Source organism: Bufo gargarizans, chromosome 8 (assembly GCF_014858855.1).
Source record: "Bufo gargarizans isolate SCDJY-AF-19 chromosome 8, ASM1485885v1, whole genome shotgun sequence".
NCBI classification, from domain to species: domain Eukaryota; kingdom Metazoa; phylum Chordata; class Amphibia; order Anura; family Bufonidae; genus Bufo; species Bufo gargarizans.
Genome location: NC_058087.1, coordinates 183,959,959 through 183,986,122, shown reverse-complemented (window position 1 = coordinate 183,986,122; position 26,164 = coordinate 183,959,959). Strand labels below are relative to the sequence as shown.

Sequence of the window (26,164 nt, the reverse complement as noted above, 5' to 3'; positions counted from 1 at the left end):
TTTTTGCAAAAAACATTTAACAGTCAATAAAGTTTTCTTGTGTTTGAACAGAGACATAGGGAATCAGATACAGAACACATGACATTATAATCATTGTCAGTAGACACCTATTCAAATAAGGTAAATAATCACAAGATAAATAAAGTAATAAAAAAGGTAGAAAAGTAGGTGACTTAAGCATGAATGTATTTCTTGCAGATAGATGACCTTTGTTCATGGTTTCTACTATAATTCTGATACACGGTTCTCAGCATGTATTGGAGATAAATTCCGTTTTCCAGAATCTAGAAGAATATCCGCACGCTGGTCTTGGTTCTTGACTCCCTGTAGACAAACCACTTCAAATGTTAATGAAGTCTTCTATAACGTTTATGTGAATGTCTAGAATGTTTTCTGTTTTTTTCTGTACAGATTCCCGACTACAGAAATGCAGTTATTGTAGCCAAATCGCCGTCCTCTGCAAAAAGGTGCGAACCACATTCTCCTTTTCCTCTGTTAGGCCCCCTTCACATATGTCCGGCGATCTTCTTCTTCTTTTCCCCTCTGGTGTGAAGTAGAAAACAGAGGAGAGCTGAAGCCAGAACTGATTCTATAGTTTTCTATGGGATAGTTCACATCCGGCGCATTAGTTGTGATGTTGGATGTCAAATAGCGGCGGACAGAAAAAACCCGGTGCATTCTTAGTTTTCCGTCCGGTGCTATCAATGGATATATGTCGGATCTGTGCACATATATCAGTTGTGTCCGGCATCTGCCTTAAAACAGCTGGCTGGACACAACTGATATATGTGTGAAGCGGGCCTTATAAGTCAGGTGAATGGACTTCCCAGCCACGTGCAGTACCATATTTTTCCACTGTGTGGCGTTGCAACAGACCAGACAATAGAAACCATATATTACTAATAAGAGGAAAGGTGAGGGATTCAGAGACGCCTCAATTTTGGGGAGGTTATCTGTATAGAGGGTTGGCTATTCTTCTGCTTGTTGTCAGTTCACGTAATATGGCGCAGGACAGCAGGGCCTCACTATATGAGCTTTATACTCCTGCAAGAGGACATCTGTTTTACTATTTTTTTTTTCTACCATCCCCCTCCCCGCAGAGCTCAGTCTTTTGCTGAAAGGCTACGGCTAGGAATCGCCGTTATCCACGGAGAAGCTCAGGATGCGGAATCCGACATGGTAGACGGAAGACATTCACCGCCGGTTGTCAAGAATATCTCTGCCATTCACCCCTCCTTAGAGATACCCTGTAAGTCTCTCTCTTTTCCCATCCAATATTAAAGGGCTTCTGTCATCAGGAGCATAGTTATTAAACTGTCTTGCATTAGACATGTGCTGAAGCTAACAGTCTTTGTCCCTTGTCCCTTTTATTTTATGCAAATGAGCCTCTAGGAGTAATGGGGGTGTTGCCCCTACACCTAGAGGCTCTGTTCTCATCCCTCTGGCCACGCCCTCATCATACTGATTTAGGGTACTTTCACACTAGCGTTTTTCTTTTCCGGCACTGAGTTCCATCATAGGGGCTCAATACCGGAAAAGAACTGATCAGTTTTATCCCCATGCATTCTGAATGGAGAGAAATCCGTTCAGGGTGTCTTCAGTTCAGACACTGAACGGCGTTTTGGACGGAGGAAATACCGCAGCATGCTACGGTATTATCTCCGTCCAAAATTCCGGATCAGTTGCCGGATCCGGGATTAATTTACATTGAAATGTATTAGTGCCGGATCTGTCCTTCCGGTAAAAATTCGAAAATAAATTATATAACTGATCCGTTTCTCCGAATGACATGCGGAGAGACGGATCCATTCTTGCAATGCATTTGTAAGACTGATACGGTTCCGTCTACAAATGCTCTCTTTTTGCATGCAGATTGCCAGATCCGGCAAGCAGTTCCGGCGACGGAACTGCTTGCCGGATCACTCTGCCGCAAGTGTGAAAGTAGCCTTAGTGTTCACATCATCCTGCCTGATGCCTGATGAGGGCGTAGCCAGAGGAGGGCGAACAGAGCCTCTAGGAGTAGGGGCAACACCCCCATTGCTCCTAGAGGCTCATTTGCATAATATTTAAGTTTATTTTTCACACAAAAAAGGAGGCTCATAGAAAGAAGGGACAAACTATTAGCTTCAGCTGGCACTAGCACGTGTCTAAAACCAGTTTAACAACCATGTTCCTGATGACGGAAGCCCTTTAAAGGGTTAATCCCATCTTTTAAAATGATGGCATAGTGGTCACGCTCCATCCCCCCGACGACACTGAGAATTGAGGGGCCACAGTGCTGATTTAGCATTTCCTACCGTAAACTGTATTTCCTGCACAGCGGCGCCCCAGCAGAGCCGCTGTATTCAGGTGAGTGGGGCCGGCTGCACAGCAAGGGCAATGTCTAGAAAAACTTAGATGGGGAGGCAGCACTAAATCGCTGCTTAGTGCCCTTCCCATCCATCTGGTGATGATTGACAGTTCTCTTCTAGAAAGAATAGTAAGGAGAAGCCTGTCAATCATCAGCAGATGGGTGAGAGAGCAGGAGATTATGAATAACCAGGACTCCTCTCAGGTAGATTTTCAAGGCCTGGGCTTCAGTGATTGTGATGCTGGTTCTCAGCAACCTCTTATTTTTAGCTCATGAGTGACACATCGCTTACATCAGCATTTCTGTCACTATTTTATGCTGCTCTGAGTGAGGGCAGCAGAAAGTTGATGATGGGTTCCCTTTAACCCCTTCAGGATCAGCCTTCTCTTAATTTTTATTACTTAATGGCCAATATGATCTGTCACGGTTGATGCTTGGTTGGTTGCCTAGGAACAGGACATTGGTGACAACTCTGGAGCACCCTACTCCATGTGATCAGAGTTGTCGCCGACCATTCTGATGCTGCTGATTACTTAGTACAGTGTATTTATGGCAGGAAAGAGGCATTTGTATCTACACTATATATGCCGCACACACCCTGGAGGCCCACATCGTGCCCCCCAACCAAGTCTCCATACTGTATAAATTAGGCTGCAGCACTCAGAAGGAAACCTCTCATTCTCCCTTCTAGACACGGCAGGATTAGACTGTAATCCTCATAACAGATTGGAAAGATTTGTCTCCAGATAAAGATTAACGTCTCCGTATCTTGGCGTTCCTTCTTCTCCTTCTTGCATGAAAATTGGAGACATGAGGTCCGGGGGAAGAAGATTTTGTAGAGCTGAATTGCAACCCTATTTAACCCATGCTGTGGTCCGATCTGTGATGATTTCGACTACCTTAAACCTCAGCGCCAGATAGGTTTTGGTCATAACCTAAGAGGCAGACCAGTCCAGAATAAGGGGCCTCCAGAATGGAGGTGATGCCATCAATGAGCACTGGTGAGCACCTGATCTTAAAGGGAAACTTCACAGTTCCTCATGTGAATTAGGCTACATTTACACAGCCGGATGTGTTTTGCGGTCCGCAAATTGCGGATACCGGCCGTGTGTTCCGCATTTTGCCAGCCTATGATAGCGGGGCCGCGGAACGGAATTACGGATGCTGTCCTCATCTTTTGCGGCCCCATTTAAATTAATGGGTCCGTAATCTTCCTGCAGTTTGCAGACCCATAAATACAGTCGTGTGAATGTATCTGAAGTCTTAGTGTCTGAATCTGCTGGACATTCCCTCATCTATAGCCACAGTCCATGCACCAGGTGACAACAGCCAATCTCTGCAGCGCCCCCTGGAGGGTAAACGGAGAACATAACAGACCTTTGAGTCCTATGTTTGTGACATGGTGTCCAGTGTGCTGACTTTCATCTTATGGCAACAGGACTTCTTTTTACTGAATTGACTGAGTATATTTGCAGGGCGGTTTATGTCGGCCATATATAATAGTTATCACGAGAGCAAAAGTACAAAATTCAGGTTGTTCTTAAAAAATTTTTATTTGCTTGGTTGCAGTGATGTTCCCCAAAGAAAAGCCTCCTATTACTGTGGTCGGTGATGTCGGGGGAAGGATAGCCATCATTGTCGTAAGTGCAGAACTTTTGGGTGGAGCTTTCCTTTATCGAAGCATATGGGTAGAACATTGTGGGAGATCAGAGACCCAGAATCTTTCCTCCTGTCCATGCAGGTTACTCTTATGAAGTGGGGAGGAGACCCACTTTACACAACATGTGCTGCATTTTGGCCAACCGCATGATAAATAAGCAAAGCTTTGATTGGCTAAAAGGCTGTACATGACGCATACAGGGGACTCCTCTCTGCAAAGTGTCGTTTGCATTGAAAACAGGTCAGATTTCTCCTATGCAGAAACAGGGCCACAATCTGGGCTTATATCTGTCTACAGTCCACACATTCAGGTTACCAGTGTTTGACACCCGTGGTCTTATTGTTTGCACAGGACGACATCATTGACGACGTAGACAGTTTTGTTGCTGCAGCTGAAACGTTGAAAGAACGAGGAGCCTACAAAATCTTTGTCATGGCCACCCACGGGCTCTTGTCCTCAGACGCTCCTAGGTTAATAGAGGAGTCTGCCATTGATGAGGTGAGAGGGCGTTAATATAGTTTGGATTGTGCATACTTTTTTTTTTTTCTAGCTAAAGGGGTTATCCAGGAATTAATAAGGATGACCTATTTCAGGATCGGTCATCATTATCACATCGGCAGGGGCCCGAGTCCCGGCACCCCCTCCGATCAGCTATTTCAGGGAGCTTTCCAAGCACATTGTATAGTGGCTGTGCCACTATACAACTAAGGCCTAGTTGACACAACCGTATGTTTGGTTTTTTTTTTTCAGTGTTTTGCGGTCCGTTTTTCACGGATCCGTTTTTTGTTTCCGTTGTGTTTCCGTTTCTGTTCCGTTTTTCCGTATGCCATGTACAGTATACAGTAATTACATGGAAAAAATTTGGCTGGGCATAACCTTTTCAAAAGATGGTTCTGAAAAAACAGAACGGATACGGAAGACATACGGATGCATTTCCGTATGTGTTCCGTTTTTTTTGCGGACACATTGACTTAAATGGAGCCACGGAACATGATTTGCGGGCAGTAATAGGACATGTTCTATCTTTCAACGGAGCGGAAAAAAGGAAATACGGAAACGGAATGCATATGGAGTACATTCCGTTTTTTCTTTTTTGCGGAACCATTAAAATGAATGGTACCGTATACGGAACACAAAAAAACGGCCCGTACACTTGCTAAAAAAACGTTCGCCTAAGGCTACTTTCACACTGGCGTTTTGGACGAAACTGAGCCAAAAGGCAACAATATGGCACAATAGAAAACTGATCCGTCCCCCATTGACTTTCAATGGTGTTCAAGACGGATCCGTTTGGCAGTGTTAAGGATAAAACAAAAGGATCCGTTCTGAATGGATGCATGCGGTTGTATTATCGGTGCGGATCACAAACGGTAATGTAAAAGTAGCCTAACCCACGTGACCAACGTATGGTGACATCCCATGGCCTAGGAAGAGAGTGCCCAGCCTCTTCTAACAGCTGATCAGTGGGGATGCCCACTATTGGACCCCACAGATCTGATATTGACGACCTATCCGGGAGATAGGTCATCAATATATTTTTTTCAGATAAACCCTTTAAAGATGGGGCACCCCTTTGCTACCATTTTCCAAAGCAAAGTATTCATTGAAAATTTTCAGCCCCCATGCTAGTTCTAGCAGCCGATTGGTGGGAGTGCTGGGTGTCGATCAAGGGCGTGGCAGTTGAATTATTGAACGGAGCATGTGCTTCCATCTTCAGTGAGGTGGACAGAGGAATTAGAAAAAAAGCAAACAGCAGGTGGTGCTATACAGATAAAAAAAAAATTAATAGCTCACTGGATATACCGAATTTTTTATTATATGCAATTACAAAAGTATTCAGATCCAGGTGCTGCTTTGGAAAATGTAGAATATTTTTCCTGTGACAACCCCTTTAAGACTCTTTACCCAAGGGCCTGAGAATTTGCTGAAGACTCATTTTTTTTTTCCCCTTCAAATCATTGCCTATGTCTTTCTCCCTCCAGGTAGTTGTCACGAACACCATCCCCCACGAAATCCAAAAGCTGCAGTGCCCCAAAATCAAGACGGTGGACATCAGCATGATCCTGTCCGAAGCCATCCGCCGGATCCACAACGGAGAGTCCATGTCGTACCTCTTCAGAAATATAGGCTTGGATGATTAATCTTCTGCCGTTTTTGTCTATATAAATATATATATATTTTTTTTAGGAATTATACCAAGGGCCAAAACTGGAATTGTACAGTGTCTCTCTGTGCCGTATAAGTGCTTACCTTAAGATTTCAATACAAGCCGTTATTTTCCAGACTGTCTACCTGTAGGTTCACCAATCGATGACGTCTGTTTTTTAATGTATTTTTTTGTGAACAAAACTCACACAGAAAAGATGCAGATTCCCACTTGCCTTTGTTATGTGCACTCTAGGGGTGTCTTGATAAGCAGCAATACTAGAGAATATCTGCATTTACCCTAAAATATACATAAAAAAAACTGATTTAAAAAGGTCTTCTAGTCGCCACCTTCTGTTGTGTCTGAGTGATGACCAGTAGGGTCACGATTGTAACTCGGACAACTTTCCTGGGGTCCTGAATAGCAATGTCTACCTAGTTCTTTATGGATATGGAAGCGGGGGAGGTATTGCTGTATGCCTTAGGCTGTAATGGCGGCCATCTTGCTTGTCACCCAGCTTTCCCACATACAAAATTTTTAATAACTCAACGTTTTATATCTACATGCTTTTTTTTATTTTATTTTTTCGGGGAGATGCTGGATACCACCCAACTATTTTCAAACCATGATTGATGTAAAAAGATTAAAATCAGACATCCTATAGAACATGAGAACCAGCCCTGTGCCTCACATGGATCCAGAGATCTTCCCATTCATTGCTCCAATTGTTCTGCTAGATTTACTTGAGGTTGGCAGCTCAGGGGGTGTGCCCTTTTTGCTGCAGCTCTCTCCCTGTTTCTGCCACAGCTTCTAAGGCTACTTTTACACTTGCGTTTTTGCCTGATCCGGCAGAGATCCGCAAAAACACTTCAGTTACTGATAATACAACTGTCTGCGTCCGTTATGAACGGATCCGGTTGGATTATCTTTAACATAGCCAAGATGGATCCGTCATGAACTCCATTGAAAGACAAAGGGGAACGGATCCGTATTCTATTGTGTCAGAGTAAAACGGATCCGGATGACTTGCATTGTGGGTCATGCCGGATCAGTTTTTTTTTCTTTTTCTCTGCATTCCATGGTGGAAAGAAAACCGCAGCTTACTTAAGCGTGTGTGACCACCTCAGTCAGGTGGACAGAGAAATGAAGGAAAGAACAAACAGCAGGTGGCGCTATACGGATACATTTTATTTAATAGCTCAGTGGCTATACAAAATTTTTAATTACATACAATTACAAAAGAATTTAGACCCAGGCGCTGGTTTGAAAAATGTATATTTTTTTGTTTGTGGTACAACCCCTTTAATCCAACCAGTGCTTACATAAAGATAGATGGAGCTCTAATTATCAGAGCTCAAAAATTGCGCCAAGATGTAGTGGGCATTATTAAATGCATAGCACCTTTACCCCATCTCCGTCCAAGTACTGTCCGTTTCTATAGGATTTTCATACATGTGGCCGCCTCATCAAATCACTTCCTGGCGGACCCTACAGCATACATGTCTTAATGAGGAGGGGGGTGGAGTCACAGGGGCTGCAGATATGTTTCTGAGACGCATCAGTTTTTCTGAATTCAGCCTCGGTTATGTATGTCCTCCGCCAGCTTCTGCCTGGTTTACTGTTGCCTCCGCTGTGTAGGGCGATGGTAGGAAACGCCAGGGTCACAGCAGCACGTGCGGCTCCGAGTTTAGCTTCTTTATATACTGTATGGTCGCATTGTTCTTCTGTTTTGTGCACCTAGTACTGCTGCTTTTGACCTTAAAATATTCTGCTGCAGGCAGTGAGGGTTGTAATAAGCCGCCCCGACCGTAGACGGGGGTCTGTAAAGCATTGCTGAGCAATGGAGTATGTGTGGATCCATATACTGCAGGCTCCCTGAGCAGCACAAGGGCGTGACGCAGGAGTAGAACTTTTTTATATATATATAATGTCCATATGTTTTTTTTTTTGTTAGTTTTTTTTCCGTTGCTGTTTCTTCCTGTCCCAAATTTGTCTCCACCCCCTGCGCTGATCAGAAGAGCTGCTGCAGTGTGTTATTATTGGAGCCTGTTGGGGCCCTCAGTAGTGATGCTTTTTTTTTTTTTTTTTTTTTTTTAAATATATATATTTAGGAAAGCATACAGAAAATGTGCACTTGTAATTTATTTTCTGCAAAAGAAGAGGGAACGTAATAAAATGTTTGTGTGAATTGTGTGACTTTATTTTTTATTTTTTTTCAGATTTCATGCGACAGCCAAGGAATCCTTCTGCTTGTCATTGCCCTGGGACATAGTTCTTATGCACTAGTAGGGCTTGTGTACTGGGTGGGATGCATTTTATACTTTAGTTGTAATGTATGTAGTGCAGACCATGTGTAATGTATGTACATATACCTGTTTGGTTGCAGGTGCTCAGGTCCCTATGGAGGTTACACCGGCAGCTGCCTAGGATAGAGACCATCTATGGAGTCGCAAAGTTTCAGGTGCTGTGTACAAAAGATCTCTCTGTATGTGCACAAGCATTAAGGTTTAAAGGGCTTCTGTCATCAGGTTTGTACCTATTAAACTGAAGGCATCTGTGTTGGTCCCACGTTCATATGTGCCCGCATTGCTGACAAACATGGAAAGTCTTAATATATGCAAATAAGCCTCTAGGAGCAACGGGGACGGGGTTACTCCAAGAGGCTCTGCTCTCTCTGCAACTGCTGCGCCCTCTTGACAGGGCCAGGCAGTGAAAACCTCATCACACCTGGTACTGTCAAAGTGGAAAGGATGCGGCAGTTGCAGAGAGAGCAGAGCCTCTAGGTGTAATGGTAACGCCCCCGTTGCTCCTAGAGGCTTATTTGCATATATTAAAACTTCATTTTCACGATGCCTTCAGCTGCCAAGCGTACATGCAGGAGGTTGCCAAGTTTCACAGCTACAAATTTGCTAACAGATGCCCTTTAAGGAGCATTTACACAGTGCCGTTGAGCAGACAAATATCGGGAATGAAGTGTTCCTTCCCTATAATTTCCTGTGCATCAGTGGAGGTGAAGGGATGTATTTACCAGCAGCGATCGCCTCCACTGTATGCCAATGAGCTATGGCTACTGCTTTTGCTCGTCCTTGTACAAATTCATCGTTTCTGGGCATGGTTTCTGCTGCACCCTTACACAGCCTGATTAATCAGGGACAATTGTCATTCATAATAAATCTGCCATGTAAATCCACTATTAGGGCTCATGCACACGACCATATGCCCTCCGAGACATATGGTCCGTGAGCGGGCCATATGTCCCAGAGCGGCATGAGTGCAGGACAGTAGTCCCACAGGCAGCCCAATGTGCACAGTATCATAGTAACCTATGATGCTGTGCACTCCCGCGTGCATGATGTATGCCGCTCTGGGACATATGGCCCGCTCACGGACCGTATATCTCGGAGGGCATACTGTCATGTGCATGAGCCCTTAGGGTGGACTTCACACTCGGATCAGCAGGGATGCGTTGGGGAAGTGTTTACTGTAGGGATCTAAGGGGACTGCCTCCACAGAACTTGTGATTGCTGTGGCGGGTATTAAAAATTGGGATTTCCTAAATCCTAAAAAACTCCGGCCATTTGTCTTCTGCAGTGTGTGTGTGTAAGGCTAATTTCACATGAGAGAGTTTTCCATCCAGATGCAATGCGTTTAGCAAACACGCAGCTTCCGGACTGAATCCTGACCAATTCATTTCAGAGTCTGTGTACATTTCTCGCTCGTATCATTGGGGGACACAGAAGACCCATGGGTATAGCTGCTGTCACTAGGAGGCGACACTTAGCAAAAAAAGTGTTAGCTCTGTCAGCTATACCCCTCCTGCAGACACTGAGCTAATTGGTTTTAGCTTAGTGTCTGTAGGAGGCAGACCTCCCTGCTTTTGCAGCTCTGCTGATTTTATTTATTTATTTTCATTTTTTCTTTCCTTTAGCTAGGCTGCTGGCAGTCTCCAAGCTTCCTGCGTTCCCACCCAAGAGACGGGAGTCCAGGGGGTCTCCAAGCCCGCTACTCGTTTCTGGTCTCCAGAAGGCAAGGAGGACCAGAGGTTCCTAAAGCCTCTGGATCCCGCCAGCTTTCGGGTTACCAGGTACGGCCTCCACTAAGTCCCCTGTGTTACCAGTGTAGCTACCCTCACCCAGGGGTGTAACACCCCGAAGCTGGTTACCCGGCTGGAGCCAGTGGGCCAGAAAACCCCAGGCTGCTGGGGTCTACTCCCCGCGGCAGTTCCCTAGCTCCCGTCCGGCCGGGGTATGAAGCAGGTTTGCTCTCCCGCTCCCTCCCTGCATTCCCGCCCCAACCGGAAGTTCTTCCGGTCGGCCCCGGCTCTGCGGCCTACATAGTCTGCACCTTCGATACTGTTTCAGGGATAGAAACTGTTTCTTCCTCCCACCAGTGGCCAATAAGCTTTGCCCCTGGGCTTAACCCTTTCCTTGCCTTCAGTTCTACTGTGCTGGGCAAAATGCTTCCTGGACTCGAGACAGCTGGGAGTTTAGATTTGAACTGTATGTAATTAAAAACAATATATATTATTAACCCTCTGAGCTATCTGGTCCTGTTCAGGACCTAGTTCCCACCGCCATTCCATAGTCAGAGTTTTTTCCACTACCGCTGGATACATACGTCCGGTAGCGCTACTTTCCTTCCATAGGCAGCAGTCTTGCACTACCGCTGAATACCGCATTCCCTATAGTTCTATAGGTGAAGTCCTTTTACTGCTACTGGATTCTTTAGGTTCAGTCACATTCCCCTTCTTCCTTAGGCGGAATATGTGTGCTTAGTAGTGGACCCTGTACATCCTGTAGCATTACCCCCTTTCCATAGGTGGAGTAGTTGCCCTTGCACTGGATACTGTACAGCCTGTAGCATTACCCTTCCTTCATAGGCAGCGTAATGGCTCTACCACTGGATACTGTACAGCCTGTAGCATTACCCTTCCTTCATAGGCAGCGTAATGGCTCGACCACTGGATACTGTTCAGCCTGTAGCATTACCCTTCTTCCATAGACAGAGTAATAGCACTTCCATTGGGTACCGTACAGTCTGTACCATTATTCTCTTTCCATAGACAGAGTAATAGCACTTCCATTGGGTACCGTACAGTCTGTACTAGGGATCGACCGATTATCGGATTTACCGATATTATCGGCCGATATTCAGGATTTTGAACACTATCGGTATCTGCATCTATTTTGCCGATATTCCGATAGTGTATGGGGAACACAGATCGCGCTGCTGATAGCGCTCTCTGTGTTCCCCTTAGCAGCACAGGGGAGAAGGAGCAGTGTCTCCTCCCCCTGTGCTGCTGCTGCCGCTGCCGCCAATGTAAGGACAGGGGACAGGAGGAGGGGAGGAGCTACGGCCACTGCTCCACCAATGAAGATTAATCTATCATTCATTCATATACAGGAGGCGGGAGCTGCAGGATCACATAGCCGGCTCCCGACCTCTATGAGCTGTAGCTGCGATCTGCGGTAGTTAACTCCTCAGGTGCCGCGGATCGCAGCTACAGCTCATAGAGGTCGGGAGCCGGCAGCCAGCTCCCGCCTCCTGTATATGAATAAATTAGAGATTAAGCTTCATTGGTGGCGCAGTGCGCCCCCCAGTATCAGACATTGGTGGCGCAGTGCGCCCCCCCCCCCCCCCAACATTAAGCATTGGTGGTGCAGTGCGCCTCCCCCCCCAAGCCCCCCCAGTATTAAGCATTGGTGGCGCAGTGCGCCCCCCCCCCTCCCCCCCAGTATTAGGCAGTGGTGGCGCATAGGGCCCCCCACCCCAGTCGCAGTGCGCCCCCCACAGGATCCCCTCTCCCCTGCTCCTCCGATCGGAGCCCCAGCAGTGTAATGCTGGGGCTCCGATCGGTTACCATGGCAGCCAGGACGCTATTGAAGCCCTGGCTGCTATGGTAAGCTCCATGCTGCTGTGTGCACAAAGCACACAACAGCAGGGACAGTGTGAGCTCCTATTCACCCTGATAGATCTCTATCGGGGTGAATAGGACAAGGGTTCTAGTCCCTAAGGGGGCTAAAAGTTAGTTAAAAAAAAAAAGTTACAAAAAAAATAATAAAAACACCAAAATATTAAATATAAATGAAAAAGAAAGATTTACAAAAAAAATTAAAATACACATTAACAATAAACATTAATTTTCAGCAGATTTGTGGGAATTTTTTTTATTTTTTTTTCAAAAATGAAAATTCCCAGAATATCGGTATAAATTATCGGCTATCGGCCTGAAAGTTCACAAATTATCGGTATCGGCCCTAAAAAATCAATATCGGTCGATCCCTAGTCTGTACCATTATTCTCTTTCCATAGACAGGGTAATAGCACTTCCATTGGGTACTGTACAGTCCGTACCATTATTCTCTTTCCATAGGCAGAGTAATAGCTCCACCACTGGATTCTGTGCAGCCTGTAGCATTACCCTCCTTTTTTAATTGACGGAGTGTTTGCACTTGCCTCTTGATTCTATTCATTCTCTATCACCACTCTACTTTCCTAGGCAGAGTATTTGCACCTCCCGTTGGCTCCTGTACATAAGGTAGCATTGTCCTCTTTCCATAGGCGGACTATTTACATCACCACCGGATACCGGACGCCCTGTAGCATTACCCTTCTTCCATGGCGGTTGCACTATCACTGGATCCTATACTTCCGCTAGCATTCCTCTCCTTCCGTAGTAGGAGTATTTGCACTTACTCCGGATACTGTACATTTTATGGTATTGCCCTCTTTCCGTAGAGTAGTTGCACTACCACTGATTTCTATACAGACTATCGCATTAACCTTCTTCATTAGGCGGGTAACTGCACTTCCACCGGATACCATACGTCATGTTGCATTACCCCCTCCGCAGGCGGCGTAATTGCACTAATGCTGTTTATCATCTGTCCTTTCGGATTAGTTGCACCACAATTGCATACTGTAGATCCTGTAGCATTACCCTCCTTCCATTGGCGGAGTAGTTGCACAACCAGTAGTGCTTACACTGCCAGTGGACCTGGTACATGTTGTTGGGTTTCCCTCTTACATCAGCGGAGTGATTCACTATCTCTGGAAGCTGTCCATCCTATCTCATTACGCCACCTAAGAAAGACGGATAATTGCTTGAACGTTGACTACCATGACTACTCTCACTTTTTCCTTGTCGCATTGCATCCGGTTCCACAGATGGCCTATTACTAGACTCGGCCCCTACAGTCGCCTTATCCCCCATCATAGGTGGTATTTTGGCACTACTACTGGATACTGTGACTACACCACAATATCCCCTTCCTCAGGTAGTCATTGATTGGATCGGGGTCGGGCGCCTACGTGGCAGCCTCTGTCTTCCAGTTAGGACTGTAGCTGACAGGCTATTGACTCAACACGCTCGGCGTCCATTCTCTGTCAGTAGGTGGAACATCTGCTCTGATGGCCAGTTTCCTCCTTTTCAAGTGGAGGATTCAAGTGGAGACTCTCTTCTGGCCCTAGAGACCATAGTTGTGGCTTTGGCCTCCCCTCTATGAGGCAGCCTTTCACTGGCCATAGATTTTATGGCTACTCCTGTTCCGTGGCCACTACTGTGTGACTCCGTCCCAGGGGGAGTATTTGTGTTCATCGTTTTTACCGTCCCCTCTTTCTCCATGTGGAGTATCGGCCCTGGTGTTTTGTGCGGTATCTGCGCACTATTCCTCCTTCTAGGGGTGGAACCTTCTCGCTAGTTGTAGCTGTGATTGTACATACAAAAAAAATACCTCTATGCACTCGGTGTCTATGTGCAGAGATATACATCATACCTCCAATTAACTTAATTCCACTTGTGGACTGAGCATATTAAATATAACTTTTACTAATAAATCGCTAAAAGCATAGGTGGTTGCAGTGGGATGAAACAAAAACATACATACATATATACACATATATTGCCACCATCTGGGGCCACAGTAGGATAATTATGGGTAGATCTTACCCCGTCCTGTAGACACACGACCAGCAAACAGTGGGTGGCGTCAGTGCCCTGGTATAACAGTCGGACACTCCTATTGTGCACTAGTCTAGAGCCCTCCCTGTATAGGTGGTTAAGGGGCTATCCTCATTGACCTGCCTCACCAACACAGAGCACCCGCCCCGACAGGGGCGACCCCATACGGAACCTGTCCCTATAATGGGGCCTAGTCCCTGTAAAGCCCTTACTATATAACCCTACATGCCATGTTTCATTCCATAGAGTTGGAACTCATCAGCTAATTCTCAGCTGGAATTGTCAATTTTATTGTCCAATATCAATAGTGGGAGACTGATACCTTCATCCCACTATATGGCTTGAGAGGCTGTTTCGCAGCCTACAGTTTTCCAACACTGAGGGCAGAGACACTGCGATGACGTCAATCGGGAGTTGACAGAGAGTGATGATGTCAGCCTCCTCTATCACAGCAGTTGGTTGGTGGCAGGTTCCGCCCCTGTCATCGATAGGGCGGTAGTACTTGTCAATCATTGGAACACTATTTTTACTTCCGGTATCGTAGGCCATTCATCGCTGCCCGATACCCCTGAGGAAGCCAGAGATACTGGCGAAACATGTCGGGGGGCAGATTTAGGTTTTAATTAGCAGTCATGTTTCCCACTGTTAGAGAGAAATAGTAGCCCGGATGGATTACTGTGACCTGTCTGGTACCACCAGCAGGCTGCATACTTAGGAGGATAGCAGTGTTGCCAGTCCCGGATGCACTACCGTGACCTGCCTGGCACCACCAGCAGGCTGCACACTTAGGAGGATAGCAGTGTTGCCAGTCCCGGATGCACTACCGTGACCTGCCTGGCACCACCAGCAGGCTGTACACTTAGGAGGTTAGCAGTGTTGCCAGTCCCGGATGCACTACCGTGACCTGCCTGGCACCACCAGCAGGCTGTACACTTAGGAGGATAGCAGTGTTGCCAGTCCCGGATGCACTACCGTGACCTGCCTGGCACCACCAGCAGGCTGCACACTTAGGAGGATAGCAGTGTTGCCAGTCCCGGATGCACTACCGTGACCTGCCCGGCACCACCAGCAGGGTGTACACTTAGGAGGATAGCAGTGTTGCCAGTCCCGGATGCACTACCGTGACCTGCCTGGCACCACCAGCAGGCGGCACACTTAGGAGGATAGCAGTGTTGCCAGTCCCGGATGCACTACCGTGACCTGCCTGGCACCACCAGCAGGGTGTACACTTAGGAGGATAGCAGTGTTGCCAGTCCCGGATGCACTACCGTGACCTGCCTGGCACCTCCAGCAGGCTGTACACCTAGGAGGTTAGCAGTGTTGCCAGTCCTGGACGCATTATTGTGACCTGCCTGGCACCACCAGCAGGCTGCACATTCAGGTGGATAACAGTGTAGCCACCGTCTGTATCTAATGCTAGTTGCTAAATAGCATTCCCAGTTGTGTAGAGGGTTGATGTAACAAATCCCCTCTTACAAATAAAGGACAACAACCTGTAAATCAGTTTCTTGCTGATGATCAGCTTGAGCAGGCACTAGCATTTACAGACGTGGCATGGCAAGAGGCTGACCTCATAGTCTTTTGCACTAATTACCCTGGTAGTGATAAACAGGGGTTAGGCTGGTTCACTGTCACCTGACTGGTACCACCAGTAGTCCACACACTCCAGACTGCTGTACATATGGCAAGTGCATGTTGTGTTGGAAAACTGTAGGCTGCGAAACAGCCTCTCAAGCCATATAGTGGGATGAAGGCATCAGTCTCCTACTATTGATATTGGACAATAAAATTGACAATTCCAGCTGAGAATTAGTTGAAACAACACTTGCAGGACGTGGTAGCACAAGGTGTTGCTCTCACGTCTTTTGGAGTGAGCGATTGAGCACATCGCCTCCAACCGGTTATATCCACCATCTCTCACAGTGGATTGTAGACCGTGTTTTTAACACCCTAGTAGGTTATTCTGTTTGTTTGTCTGTGTTCTATCACATGTGAATCACACCCACCAGTGACACTTTTTAATGAATAATATAATAAAAGTGAAGTATTAGTTTGCACTTGGGCCAAGATAGGTTTCTATTGCCCTCATAGGCATTTGTAAATACAGTTGTGATTAACCTTGCCCAGGTCAGGTCCTGAATTTATGGACTTACCATTTCTTCACCACTTCTGCTGTGTGCTTTGGGTCATTGTCATGCTGAAATGTCCACTGGTGCCCAAGGCCACGTTTCTCTGCAGACTGCCTGAGGTTGTCGTTGAGAATCCTCATGTTTTGCTCTTTTTTCATGGTGCCGTTTACTGTGATTAGGTTCCCTGGTCCATTGGCTGAAAAACACCCCCAAAGCATTTAGGTTCCCACCACCATGTTTGACAGTGGGGATGGTGTTCTTTGGGTTGAAGGCTTCTCCTTTTTTACGCCAAATGAAGGAAACATCATTGTGACCAAACTATTAAATTTTTGTTTCATCTGACCATAACACAGAAGACCAGAAGTCTTCTTCTTTGTCCAGATGAGCTTTTGCAAAGGCCAAGCGAGCTTTTGTGCGCCTTATCTGGAGAAGTGGCGTCCTTCTTGGTCTGCATTGTGCCGTGTCCTTTGGATTGTCTGCCTTGAGACATTGCCACCAGCAGAGCCCAGATTCACCAGGATGGCCTTGGTGGTGATCCTTGGATTCTTTTTCACCTCCCTAACTATCCTCCTGGCCAGCACAGGTGTCACTTTTGGCTTCCGACCACGTCCTCTGAGATGTTCCACAGTGCGGAACATCTTGTATTTTTTGCTCAAATGTAAATAAAAGCTGAGAAATTGTTTTTTTCCCCCACAATAATGCCTCTTGTACATCGTCTTATTATCTTTTGGGAGACACCTATGTCATTTCCCGTCAAAAAATTACTTGCTGGTTGAATAAAAGTAACTTTAAGTCAAAATTTTCCAGGGGTATGAATAATTATGGGCAGCACTGTAAGTTTTGATGATACATGAGAGCTAGTGAAGGCAGCAGCATCCTATACACACAGATCTAGCATGTATTGCTGGGAAGGAAACATCCATATGAGACAAATCTGAAACTAGGAGCAAAATTAAATTTGGGGGTATGAAGATTGCAGTCTGAAACGTTTTTGCATGTCAGATGTCCATTTAAATGGTAAAATTTTGGCTGCCTGTAGCCACCACTAGGGGGAGCATGGTTGTTTAGGGCAGGCTTGTTATATACATTGCGCTCCATTCTAACAGTGTATGTAGTAGAAGTCCCCCAAGTGGTAGCGTATCATGTATACAGGGGATTTTGGAATTGTGGATGTAAACCAAATGTTTATCAAAGATGGACATTCCCTTTAAGCTTTTCCCGGACCACTCATTGATACCATCTGTTATCTGTTAATATTGCACTGCCGTCATGATGGGATTTTCAGTGGAGTTACACATTGTCCTGACAACACACTATGTCCAGGTCTGGTTATGCTGGTCACACCATGTGTAAAGCAGATCCCCTCAGATAAGGCGTCAGCAGCCTGATAACCGTGGTGCACAGATGTCCCCCTGCCCATTGTGCTGAGTGCACAGCTGCTGAGCCTTATGTGTGTTTTCCTGACCTCTGCTCCATTACACCAATTTGCAGCAATCACCTGTTGCATGTTTCCTGGTCCTTAATTTTACTGTGCTCCATTAGAAGTGATTCTCAACCTCCACAACACAAGACGCTGTCTTATCTCTGCAGTGTTTGTGGAGCTGTCAGCAGATTCTGCCATTCCCTCCCATACATCCCACACAGATATGTACTGGCCCCTATCCAGTATTGTGCATGGAGTCTAAAGGAGCATTGTATTGGCACAGGGATGATGATGGGGGAAGTAGTTGTCCCATAATTCTATAGTATTAGCTGCATACATTATTTTATATTACCACTGAGGCTCTTATGTGATCTTGTAGATTTAAGGATATATATCTATCTGTCACTGTGTACATACATTACATTACATTACTTATCCTGTACTGATCCTGAGTTACATCATGTATTAGGCTACATGCACACGTTCAGGATTCATGTGCGGAGAATCCGCACTGAAATCCGCAGGTTCACAGGCAAATCCGCATTAATTGGTGCGGATTTGCATGCGGATTTGCGTGCGGATTTGGTGCGGATTCGGTGCGGATTTTCTGCATGCGGATTTCACTAAGTGACTTAAGAAAATCCGGTCAGGAAAAAAAAAATTAATTGACCTGTTGCGGATTTTAAAATCCGCACGGAAAAAATCTGCATTGTGTGCATTGAGAATTTCAAATTCTCATAGAATACAATGTACATGACCTACGGTGCGGATTTTCCGCACGCAAATCCGCGCGGAAAATCCGCACGCAATCCTGATCGTGTGCAGGGGGCCTTATACTCCAGAGCTGCACTCACTATTCTGCTGGTGCAGTCACTGTGTACATACATTACTTATCCTGTACTGATCCTGAGTTACATCCTGTATTATACTCCAGAGCTGCACTCACTATTCTGCTGGTGCAGTCACTGTATACATACATTACTTATCCTGTACTGATCCTGAGTTACATCCTGTATTATACTCCAGAGCTGCACTCACTATTCTGCTGGTGCAGTCACTGTGTACATACATTACATTACTTATCCTGTACTGATCCTGAGTTACATCCTGTATTATACTCCAGAGCTGCACTCACTATTCTGCTGGTGCAGTCACTGTGTACATACATTACTTATCCTGTACTGATCCTGAGTTACATCCTGTATTATACTCCAGAGCTGCACTCACTATTCTGCTGGTGCAGTCACTGTGTACATACATTACATTAGTTATCCTGTACTGATCCTGAGTTACATCCTGTATTATACTCCAGAGCTGCACTCACTGTTCGCTGCAGCAGAATTGTAAGATCCTATAGCAGGAAGCCAGCGAGACTTTGAATGCAGCTGTGGATGTGACTAGAGTAGAAGAAATTATATAACTATAGATATGTACCATATCTCCTATTTATCAGTCTCCTATAGTCTTTATATTAACCCTGTAGCTGCTGAGCACAACCTGTTAAAGATTTCCTCCTCCTCCTCCTGCCATCGCTTCTGCAGAAGTTGCTCTGGTTATTGTTTAATCACTTCACCACCTCCGTCTCTAACACATTCCTCCACAGACGTGGTGGACCCAGTTCACGCCTCGTCTGCCACCCATGAGTCAAAGCCAATGCGTGGCTCCAGCAGCCGCCCCCCAGGATCATCACTCAATCAAATCTTACGTGGATTTGCAAGAGAATCCGTGTGGATTTACAGTTTGATGCGCCACACACGCAGATTAGCTCCATTCGATGGCGCCAGTCCGCGTGAGGCCATCCGCTACCTCGTCCACGTGGCATCCACCGCAGTAAATCACTTGTCAATTAAATTTTTTTCAAATCTGCATGGTAAAAAATCTTCACCGTGTGAACAGCGATGCAGATTTCGCGGCGCAGAATGCGCTCTAGACATACCTAAGACCGCGTTTGCCAATGTATATGCCACGTCGCCCATCCTCATTTTGTGTGCACCCTCCAAAACCTACTGCTGTGTGTTTGCCAGTCACCACCGTGAGGGGCCCCTCTATCTGTGCCAGTCTGCACCCTCTCTTGTGTACCTATGTGCCAGGTGACATCCAGTAGGCCCTTTATTTTATATGCTGGGCAATACCACCTGGGGGTCCATTCTTTAGGGCACATGCATCATTCGGCCCCCCCTTTAAGGGCCCAGTCTTGTGTATATGTGTGCCAGTTAACCTTTGTGTATATCTGCACCAATCGAAACTCTCCGGGGTCTACCTGTGGAGGAAGGGATGACCCATTATACCCGTTGACCAAGAAATGACCAGTTTGGAAGGCGATAGGGACGGACGGGGGACGACCCGGGCTCCTGATTTGCTGCCTCTTGAGGTTGGGATGCGACTCTGACTATAAATGGCGACCTGCACTTTGTGTCCCTTTACATCTGCTTGAAAGCCTCCAACATCAGTGCCCGTCCAGCTGGATTAATGATCAATTACCCCGACCTGCTAACCAGTTCCTTGGAGTCAGCACTTCTGACCGCTCCACACCTTGCTGCTTTCTCCACTCTCTACCGGGCAGCAGCAGGACGCCAGCCATGGAGCAAAACACCACAATGACCCGAAACCCCATGGCGCAGTTCAACATCTCCGACATTATAGTGATCGTGGCTTATTTTGGGCTCAACGTGGCCGTGGGCATCTGGGTAAGTGACCAATGTCACCAAAGTCTCACTGTGATGTGCTGTCTATTATTGCTGCCTGTTATCAGCCATTCTATGTCATTGCGACTGGATGAGTGATAGGAAGCGGAGGGAACTACCATGGGATGGCGCTGTGACTGGCAGATAGGAATAGATCATCAGCCATGGACAGATGGGTCGCTTGCTTATTATCTTGGCATGTTTAAAGCCCCCGTTATTGCAATATTTCCTGCATATTACAATAGTATTAGTGCTGATGGTCAAGTTAGTCATTGATTATTATGACATGCAGGAAATGTAGTCGGGTTGTGCAGTCCTATCAGAAACCACAGATAAGGCATGTGACAAAGTGAGCTCTGCTACATTCACACGATCAGCTGTGCTACGGTTTACGCAGTATTTGCGCTGAACAAATATCATTGCTTTGTCAGGTGTTCTGTGTGTTGGTACAGTGTGTATTGGCCCTATGTATAAAGCATCCGCAAAGACGGGGTTCATCTGTCAGCGCAGCTGAGGCTTTTCTTCTTCTCTTGGATGGACATTTACTGAGCAGAGCGACTTCACATAACCATAGAGTTCCATGATAAAAGTCTGTCTGCAGCCACCACTAGGGGGAGCTGAGGAGCTTACTGTATAAGTGGTTTAGTATTCGAGTCCCTGGCATCCAGTGATTTAGTATTCCAGTCCCTGACATCCAGTTGTTTAGCATTCCAGTCCCTGGTGTCCAGTGGTTTAGTATTCCAGTCCCTGGGGTCCAGTGGTTTAGTATTCCAGTCCCTAAGGTCCAGTTGTTTAGTATTCCAGTCCCTGGTGTCTAGTGGTTTAGTATTCTGGTGTCTAGTGGTTTAGTATTCCAGTCCCTGGAGTCCAGTGGTTTAGTATCCCAGTCCCTGGTGTCCAGTGGTTTAGTATTCCAGTCCCTGAGGTCCAGTGGTTTAGTATCCCAGTCCCTGGCATCCAGTGGTTTAGTATTCCAGTCCCTGACATCCAGTGGTTTAGTATTCCAGTCCCTGACATCCAGTGGTTTAGTATGCCAGTCCCTGAGGTCCAGTGGTTTAGTATCCCATTCCCTGGTGTCCAGTGGTTTAGTATTCCAGCCCCTGGCATCCAGTGGTTTAGTATTCCAGTCCCTGGTGTCCAGTGGTTTAGTATCCAAGTCCCTGGGGTCCAGTGGTTTAGTATTCCAGTCCCCGGCGTCCAATAGTTTCGTATCCCAGTCCCTGGTGTCCAGTGGTTTAGTATTCCAGTCCCTGAGGTCCAGTGGTTTAGTATCCCAGTCCCTGGCATCCAGTGGTTTAGTATTCCAGTCCCTGACATCCAGTGGTTTAGTATTCCAGTCCCTGACATCCAGTGGTTTAGTATGCCAGTCCCTGAGGTCCAGTGGTTTAGTATCACATTCCCTGGTGTCCAGTGGTTTAGTATCACATTCCCTGGTGTTCAGTGGTTTAGTATTCCAGCCCCTGGCATCCAGTAGTTTAGTATTCCAGTCCCTGGTGTCCAGTGGTTTAGTATCCAAGTCCCTGGGGTCCAGTGGTTTAGTATTCCAGTCCCCGGCGTCCAATAGTTTCGTATCCCAGTCCCTGGTGTCCAGTGGTTTAGGATTTCAGTCCCTGGTGTCTAGGGGTTTAGTATTCCAATCCTTGGCATCCATTGGTTTTGTATTCCAGTCCCTAATGTCTAGTGATTTACTTCCTAGTTCCTGGTCTCTAGTGGTTTTGTATTTCAGTTCCTGGTGTCTAGTAGTTTTGGATTCCAGTGTCTATGAGTTTACTGCCTCAGTCCCTGGTGTCCAGTGGTTTAGTATTCCGGTCCCTGGTGTCCAGTGATTTAGTATTCCAGTCCCTGGTGTCCAGTGGTTTAGTATTCCAGTCCCTGGGGTTCAGTGGTTTAGTATTCCAGTCCCTGGTGTCCAGTGGTTTAGTATTCCAGTCCCTGGGGTTCAGTGGTTTAGTATTCCAGTCCTTGGCGTCTATTGGTTTTGTATTCCAGTCCCTAATGTCTAGTGATTTACTGCCTAGTTCCTGGTCTCTAGTAGTTTTGGATTCCAGTCCCTGGTGTCCAGTGGTTTAGTATTCCAGTCCCTGGTGTCCAGTGGTTTAGTATTCCGGTCCCTGGTGTCCAGTGGTTTAGTATTCCAGTCCCTGGTGTCCAGTGGTTTAGTATTCCAGTCCCTGGTGTCCAGTGGTTTAGTATTTCAGTCCCTGGGGTTCAGTGGTTTAGTATTCCAGTCCCTGGTGTCCAGTGGTTTAGTATTCCAGTCCCTGGGGTTCAGTGGTTTAGTATTCCAGACCCTGGTGTCCAGTGGTTTAGTATTCCAGTCCCTGGGGTTCAGTGGTTTAGTATTCCAGTCCCTGGTGTCCAGTGGTTTAGTATTTCAGTCCTTGGCGTCTATTGGTTTTGTATTCCAGTCCCTAATGTCTAGTGATTTACTGCCTAGTTCCTGGTCTCTAGTAGTTTTGGATTCCAGTGTCTATGAGTTTACTGCCTCAGTCCCTGGTGCCCAGTGGTTTAGTATTCCAGTCCCTGGTGTCCAGTGGTTTAGTATTCCAGTCCCTGGGGTTCAGTGGTTTAGTATTCCAGTCCCTGGGGTTCAGTGGTTTAGTATTCCGGTCCCTGGTGTCCAGTGGTTTAGTATTCCGGTCCCTGGTGTCCAGTGGTTTAGTATTCCGGTCCCTGGTGTCCATTGGTTTAGTATTCCTGCCCTGGTGTCCAGTGGTTTAGTATTCCGGTCCCTGGTGTCCAGTGGTTTAGTATTCCGGTCCCTGGTGTCCAGTGGTTTAGTATTCTGGTCCCTGGTGTCCAGTGGTTTAGTATTCCTGCCCTGGTGTCCAGTGGTTTAGTATTCCAGTCCCTGGTGTCCAGTGGTTTAGTATTCCAGTCCCTGGTGTCCAGTGGTTTAGTATTCCAGTCCCTGGTGTCCAGTGGTTTAGTATTCCGGTCCCTGGTGTCCATTGGTTTAGTATTCCTGCCCTGGTGTCCAGTGGTTTAGTATTCCGGTCCCTGGTGTCCAGTGGTTTAGTATTCCGGTCCCTGGTGTCCAGTGGTTTAGTATTCCGGTCCCTGGTGTCCAGTGGTTTAGTATTCCTGCCCTGGTGTCCAGTGGTTTAGTATTCCGGTCCCTGGTGTCCAGTGGTTTACTCCCTAGTCCCTGATGTATGGTGTTCACTCCCCCGGTCCTATCTAGCTGCCTTTCTCCGCCTGGTTTATTATAATTCTCCCAATCTAAGGCCACATGCACACGGTGTGGATTATGCGCGGTTTCTCCGTGTGGCTATGCAGCGTAATACAGAAGCACAGTTAATGAGATTTTCCAGCTCTCACGTACTCGCTGCGCTTTATTTACGTGCGGAGATTGACTTGCGGTCAGTATTTTGAAGTCCATTGTTTGTGTGGATTTCCAGTGCAGCTTTCACCCTACGCAGTGCAATGGCTGAGATCGGGGGGGGGGGTCAAATCTGCTTCAAAATCCGCAAGTAACACATGAGGATTCTGGTGCGGAAACGCAGCGAAATCTGCATAAACGACGCTGCTGTGCGCATGTACCACGCGGATACGTGATCAAATCATATAAGAGACACAGCGAGGGATCCTCTATGTCGGTTTCCATTGCCTCATCGCCTTCTCTCTCTCTTCCAGTCGTCCTGTCGTGTCAACAGGAACACACTGAGCGGCTACTTCCTCGCAGGACGGAACATGGCCTGGTGGCCGGTAAGTGCACACATCAACGGATCACTGATATTACTGATTAATAAGACCTAAAATATGGGCTTGTTATTTGCGGAAATCCGTAGTAAATGTGTAAGCTAAGACCGTTAGGGAAAGGGTTAACGTCCAAGTCCTGGAATTACACGGATTCCCTCGGATTTGTAAAAGGGATTAGCCGCAGCTTTTTGCCTTTTGAACCTATTTGGCTCCTGGGCACAGACCATACCCCAGAGAGCGAGGCTGCTCCCCCTGCTGGTGACATGAAAGCACTACGCCGGACCTGCAGAGCTAGCAGTCGTACCCAAGGGTCCCTTTTAGAGATGAGCGAATTTAGATTTGTTCTGCACCTGCGTGGTGGGGGGGGGGGGCGTCCCTGAGGCTGTGCACTTGCGCCGCCGCTCCGAGTAGCTGTGCAAGCGCAGAGGCTCTGCGTCCAGAGCAACGACCGTTCGTGCACCGCTACCTGGAAAGCAGAGCCTCTGCGCTTGTGCACCGCTAAACAGGGCAGCGGCGCGGGTTCAAGACTTTTGGGAATGTCCAAGATGTCTCAAAACGGCAGGGGGAACGCCCCACCGCGGGTGCAGAACTGGATGAGATGAATCGATTTGCACAACTCCCTTTGCCGCTAGCATTATAAGTGGCACATGGGGGCGCTGTTGCAGATGCTGCCCCCCTAAAATGGTCCCTGGGCAGTGCCACTTAATATACTGGACGTATCGCTCGTCATGCAGGAGTCTGGGAAAGCTGGGTGACAACCTGTTACTGTCTTACACATGGCATCTCATGTTAATAACCCTCCCTCTGTCTCTTTGTGTTTAGATTGGCGCCTCTCTCTTTGCCAGTAGTGAAGGCTCCGGGCTGTTTATCGGGCTGGCGGGCACTGGGGCGGCAGGTGGCATCGCGGTGGCTGGATTTGAATGGAATGTAAGAGATTAGACGTAGCTCTGCTGTCCTATGTGAATAGACCGGCTGAATAAACCGGGGAAAACGTGGGCACTGTCACTTGGCGCTGAGCCCCAACAAGCAGTGGGTTGGTTGCCCCCATTTGCAGCGGGCACAAAATCTGATCCTGGCTGCGCTCAGGAAACCGCCGAAACAGATTTATTGTATTATACAAATCTTGAGCAAAATTGTCTTATGCTCCAGTCACATCCAAAGCTGCGTATGTTTGGAGTCTGTCAGTAGCGTGCTGAGTTCATGTGGCTCTTCTAGGGTCTGACAGGTAATACTGTACCAGACTCATCTACTGTGCAGTGATAGGAAGGCTCCTTCATGCAGCAGCTTTGGATGTGACTGGAGTATAAAACATGTTTTAAGTCCAGAATTGGAAAGCAAATGGTCAAATGAGCAGATAATGTAAGAGAATAGGCTCCGGGGTGGAAGAGGTTGCCGAGTTGTGGTGCCTCGCGCCTCTAGAGTGCTATAGTATGTAACGGTGATGTACTATATGTTACAGGCCACCTACATTTTACTGGCCCTGGCTTGGATCTTCGTCCCAGTTTACATCTCCTCGGGGGTAAGTACTGAGCACGTACATACTGCACTGGGGGTCAGTGCACGTGACGTACAAAACTGTGTTCTTCTATTGCTCTTGTCCTGATTTCCAATCTATAGTATGCTCCAGTCACCTCCAGAGCTGCATGCAGAACGCCGCTGTGTGATCTAACTGTTATTACCTAGCCCCCTGGTGGTCACCCAGGACTGCATCAACCAGGGGAAGTACGACCTGCAACTGTGAGGACAATCCCTAGCAAAATTGATGCCTCAATCTCTAATTACAGCAGTGGTCCCCAACCTGGGGTTCCCCAGCCTTTGCAAAACTACAACTCCCAGCAACTCCTTTGGCTGTCTCGGCATGCTGGGAGTTGTAGTTTTGCAACGCCTGGGGACCACTGCATCTCAGCAGTTCTGTAACCTAGCAACACTGCCAACTTACATAGACACATATTTGCCCCCTTGTGTAATGCAGTAGATAATGCATTACCTGTGTTATATTCTTGGTGCTGCAGTGCCACCTCATGGTAGATTTGGGGTACTGCAAGCTATGGATCAGATTAGTAATTTCTGGAGCAAATTTATCTAATTATTATTGTAAATTTTCAAATCT

General features: G+C 46.9%; 2 protein-coding genes across 10 annotated transcripts in view; both read left to right on the top strand.

The window, feature by feature from the left end:
* The window catches only part of PRPSAP2 (phosphoribosyl pyrophosphate synthetase associated protein 2), a 33,258-nt gene extending 26,767 nt beyond the window's left edge, over window positions 1-6,491 (top strand). For all 5 annotated transcript variants that reach the window (XM_044305011.1, XM_044305015.1, XM_044305013.1 and 2 more), the window contains 5 exons: window positions 412-467; window positions 1,101-1,249; window positions 3,920-3,990; window positions 4,362-4,508; window positions 5,993-6,491. In XM_044305011.1, coding sequence (XP_044160946.1) covers window positions 412-467; window positions 1,101-1,249; window positions 3,920-3,990; window positions 4,362-4,508; window positions 5,993-6,151 — 582 coding nt within the window. In that variant the 3' untranslated portion in view covers window positions 6,152-6,491. The remainder of the gene's footprint in view (window positions 1-411; window positions 468-1,100; window positions 1,250-3,919; window positions 3,991-4,361; window positions 4,509-5,992) is intronic.
* SLC5A10 (solute carrier family 5 member 10) overlaps window positions 6,174-26,164 on the top strand; it is a 117,251-nt gene continuing 97,260 nt past the window's right edge. Inside the window, exons 1-7 of one of the 5 annotated variants that reach the window (XM_044305009.1) lie at window positions 6,174-6,304; window positions 8,376-8,441; window positions 8,543-8,617; window positions 10,089-10,240; window positions 23,989-24,060; window positions 24,877-24,981; window positions 25,514-25,573. In XM_044305009.1, the coding sequence (XP_044160944.1) occupies window positions 24,046-24,060; window positions 24,877-24,981; window positions 25,514-25,573 (180 nt within the window). In that variant the 5' untranslated portion in view covers window positions 6,174-6,304; window positions 8,376-8,441; window positions 8,543-8,617; window positions 10,089-10,240; window positions 23,989-24,045. Of the gene's footprint in view, window positions 6,305-8,375; window positions 8,442-8,479; window positions 8,685-10,084; window positions 10,241-19,984; window positions 20,356-23,988; window positions 24,061-24,876; window positions 24,982-25,513; window positions 25,574-26,164 lie in introns of those variants that run through there. The other 4 variants (XM_044305008.1, XM_044305010.1, XM_044305005.1 and 1 more) reach the window with 4 other exon arrangements.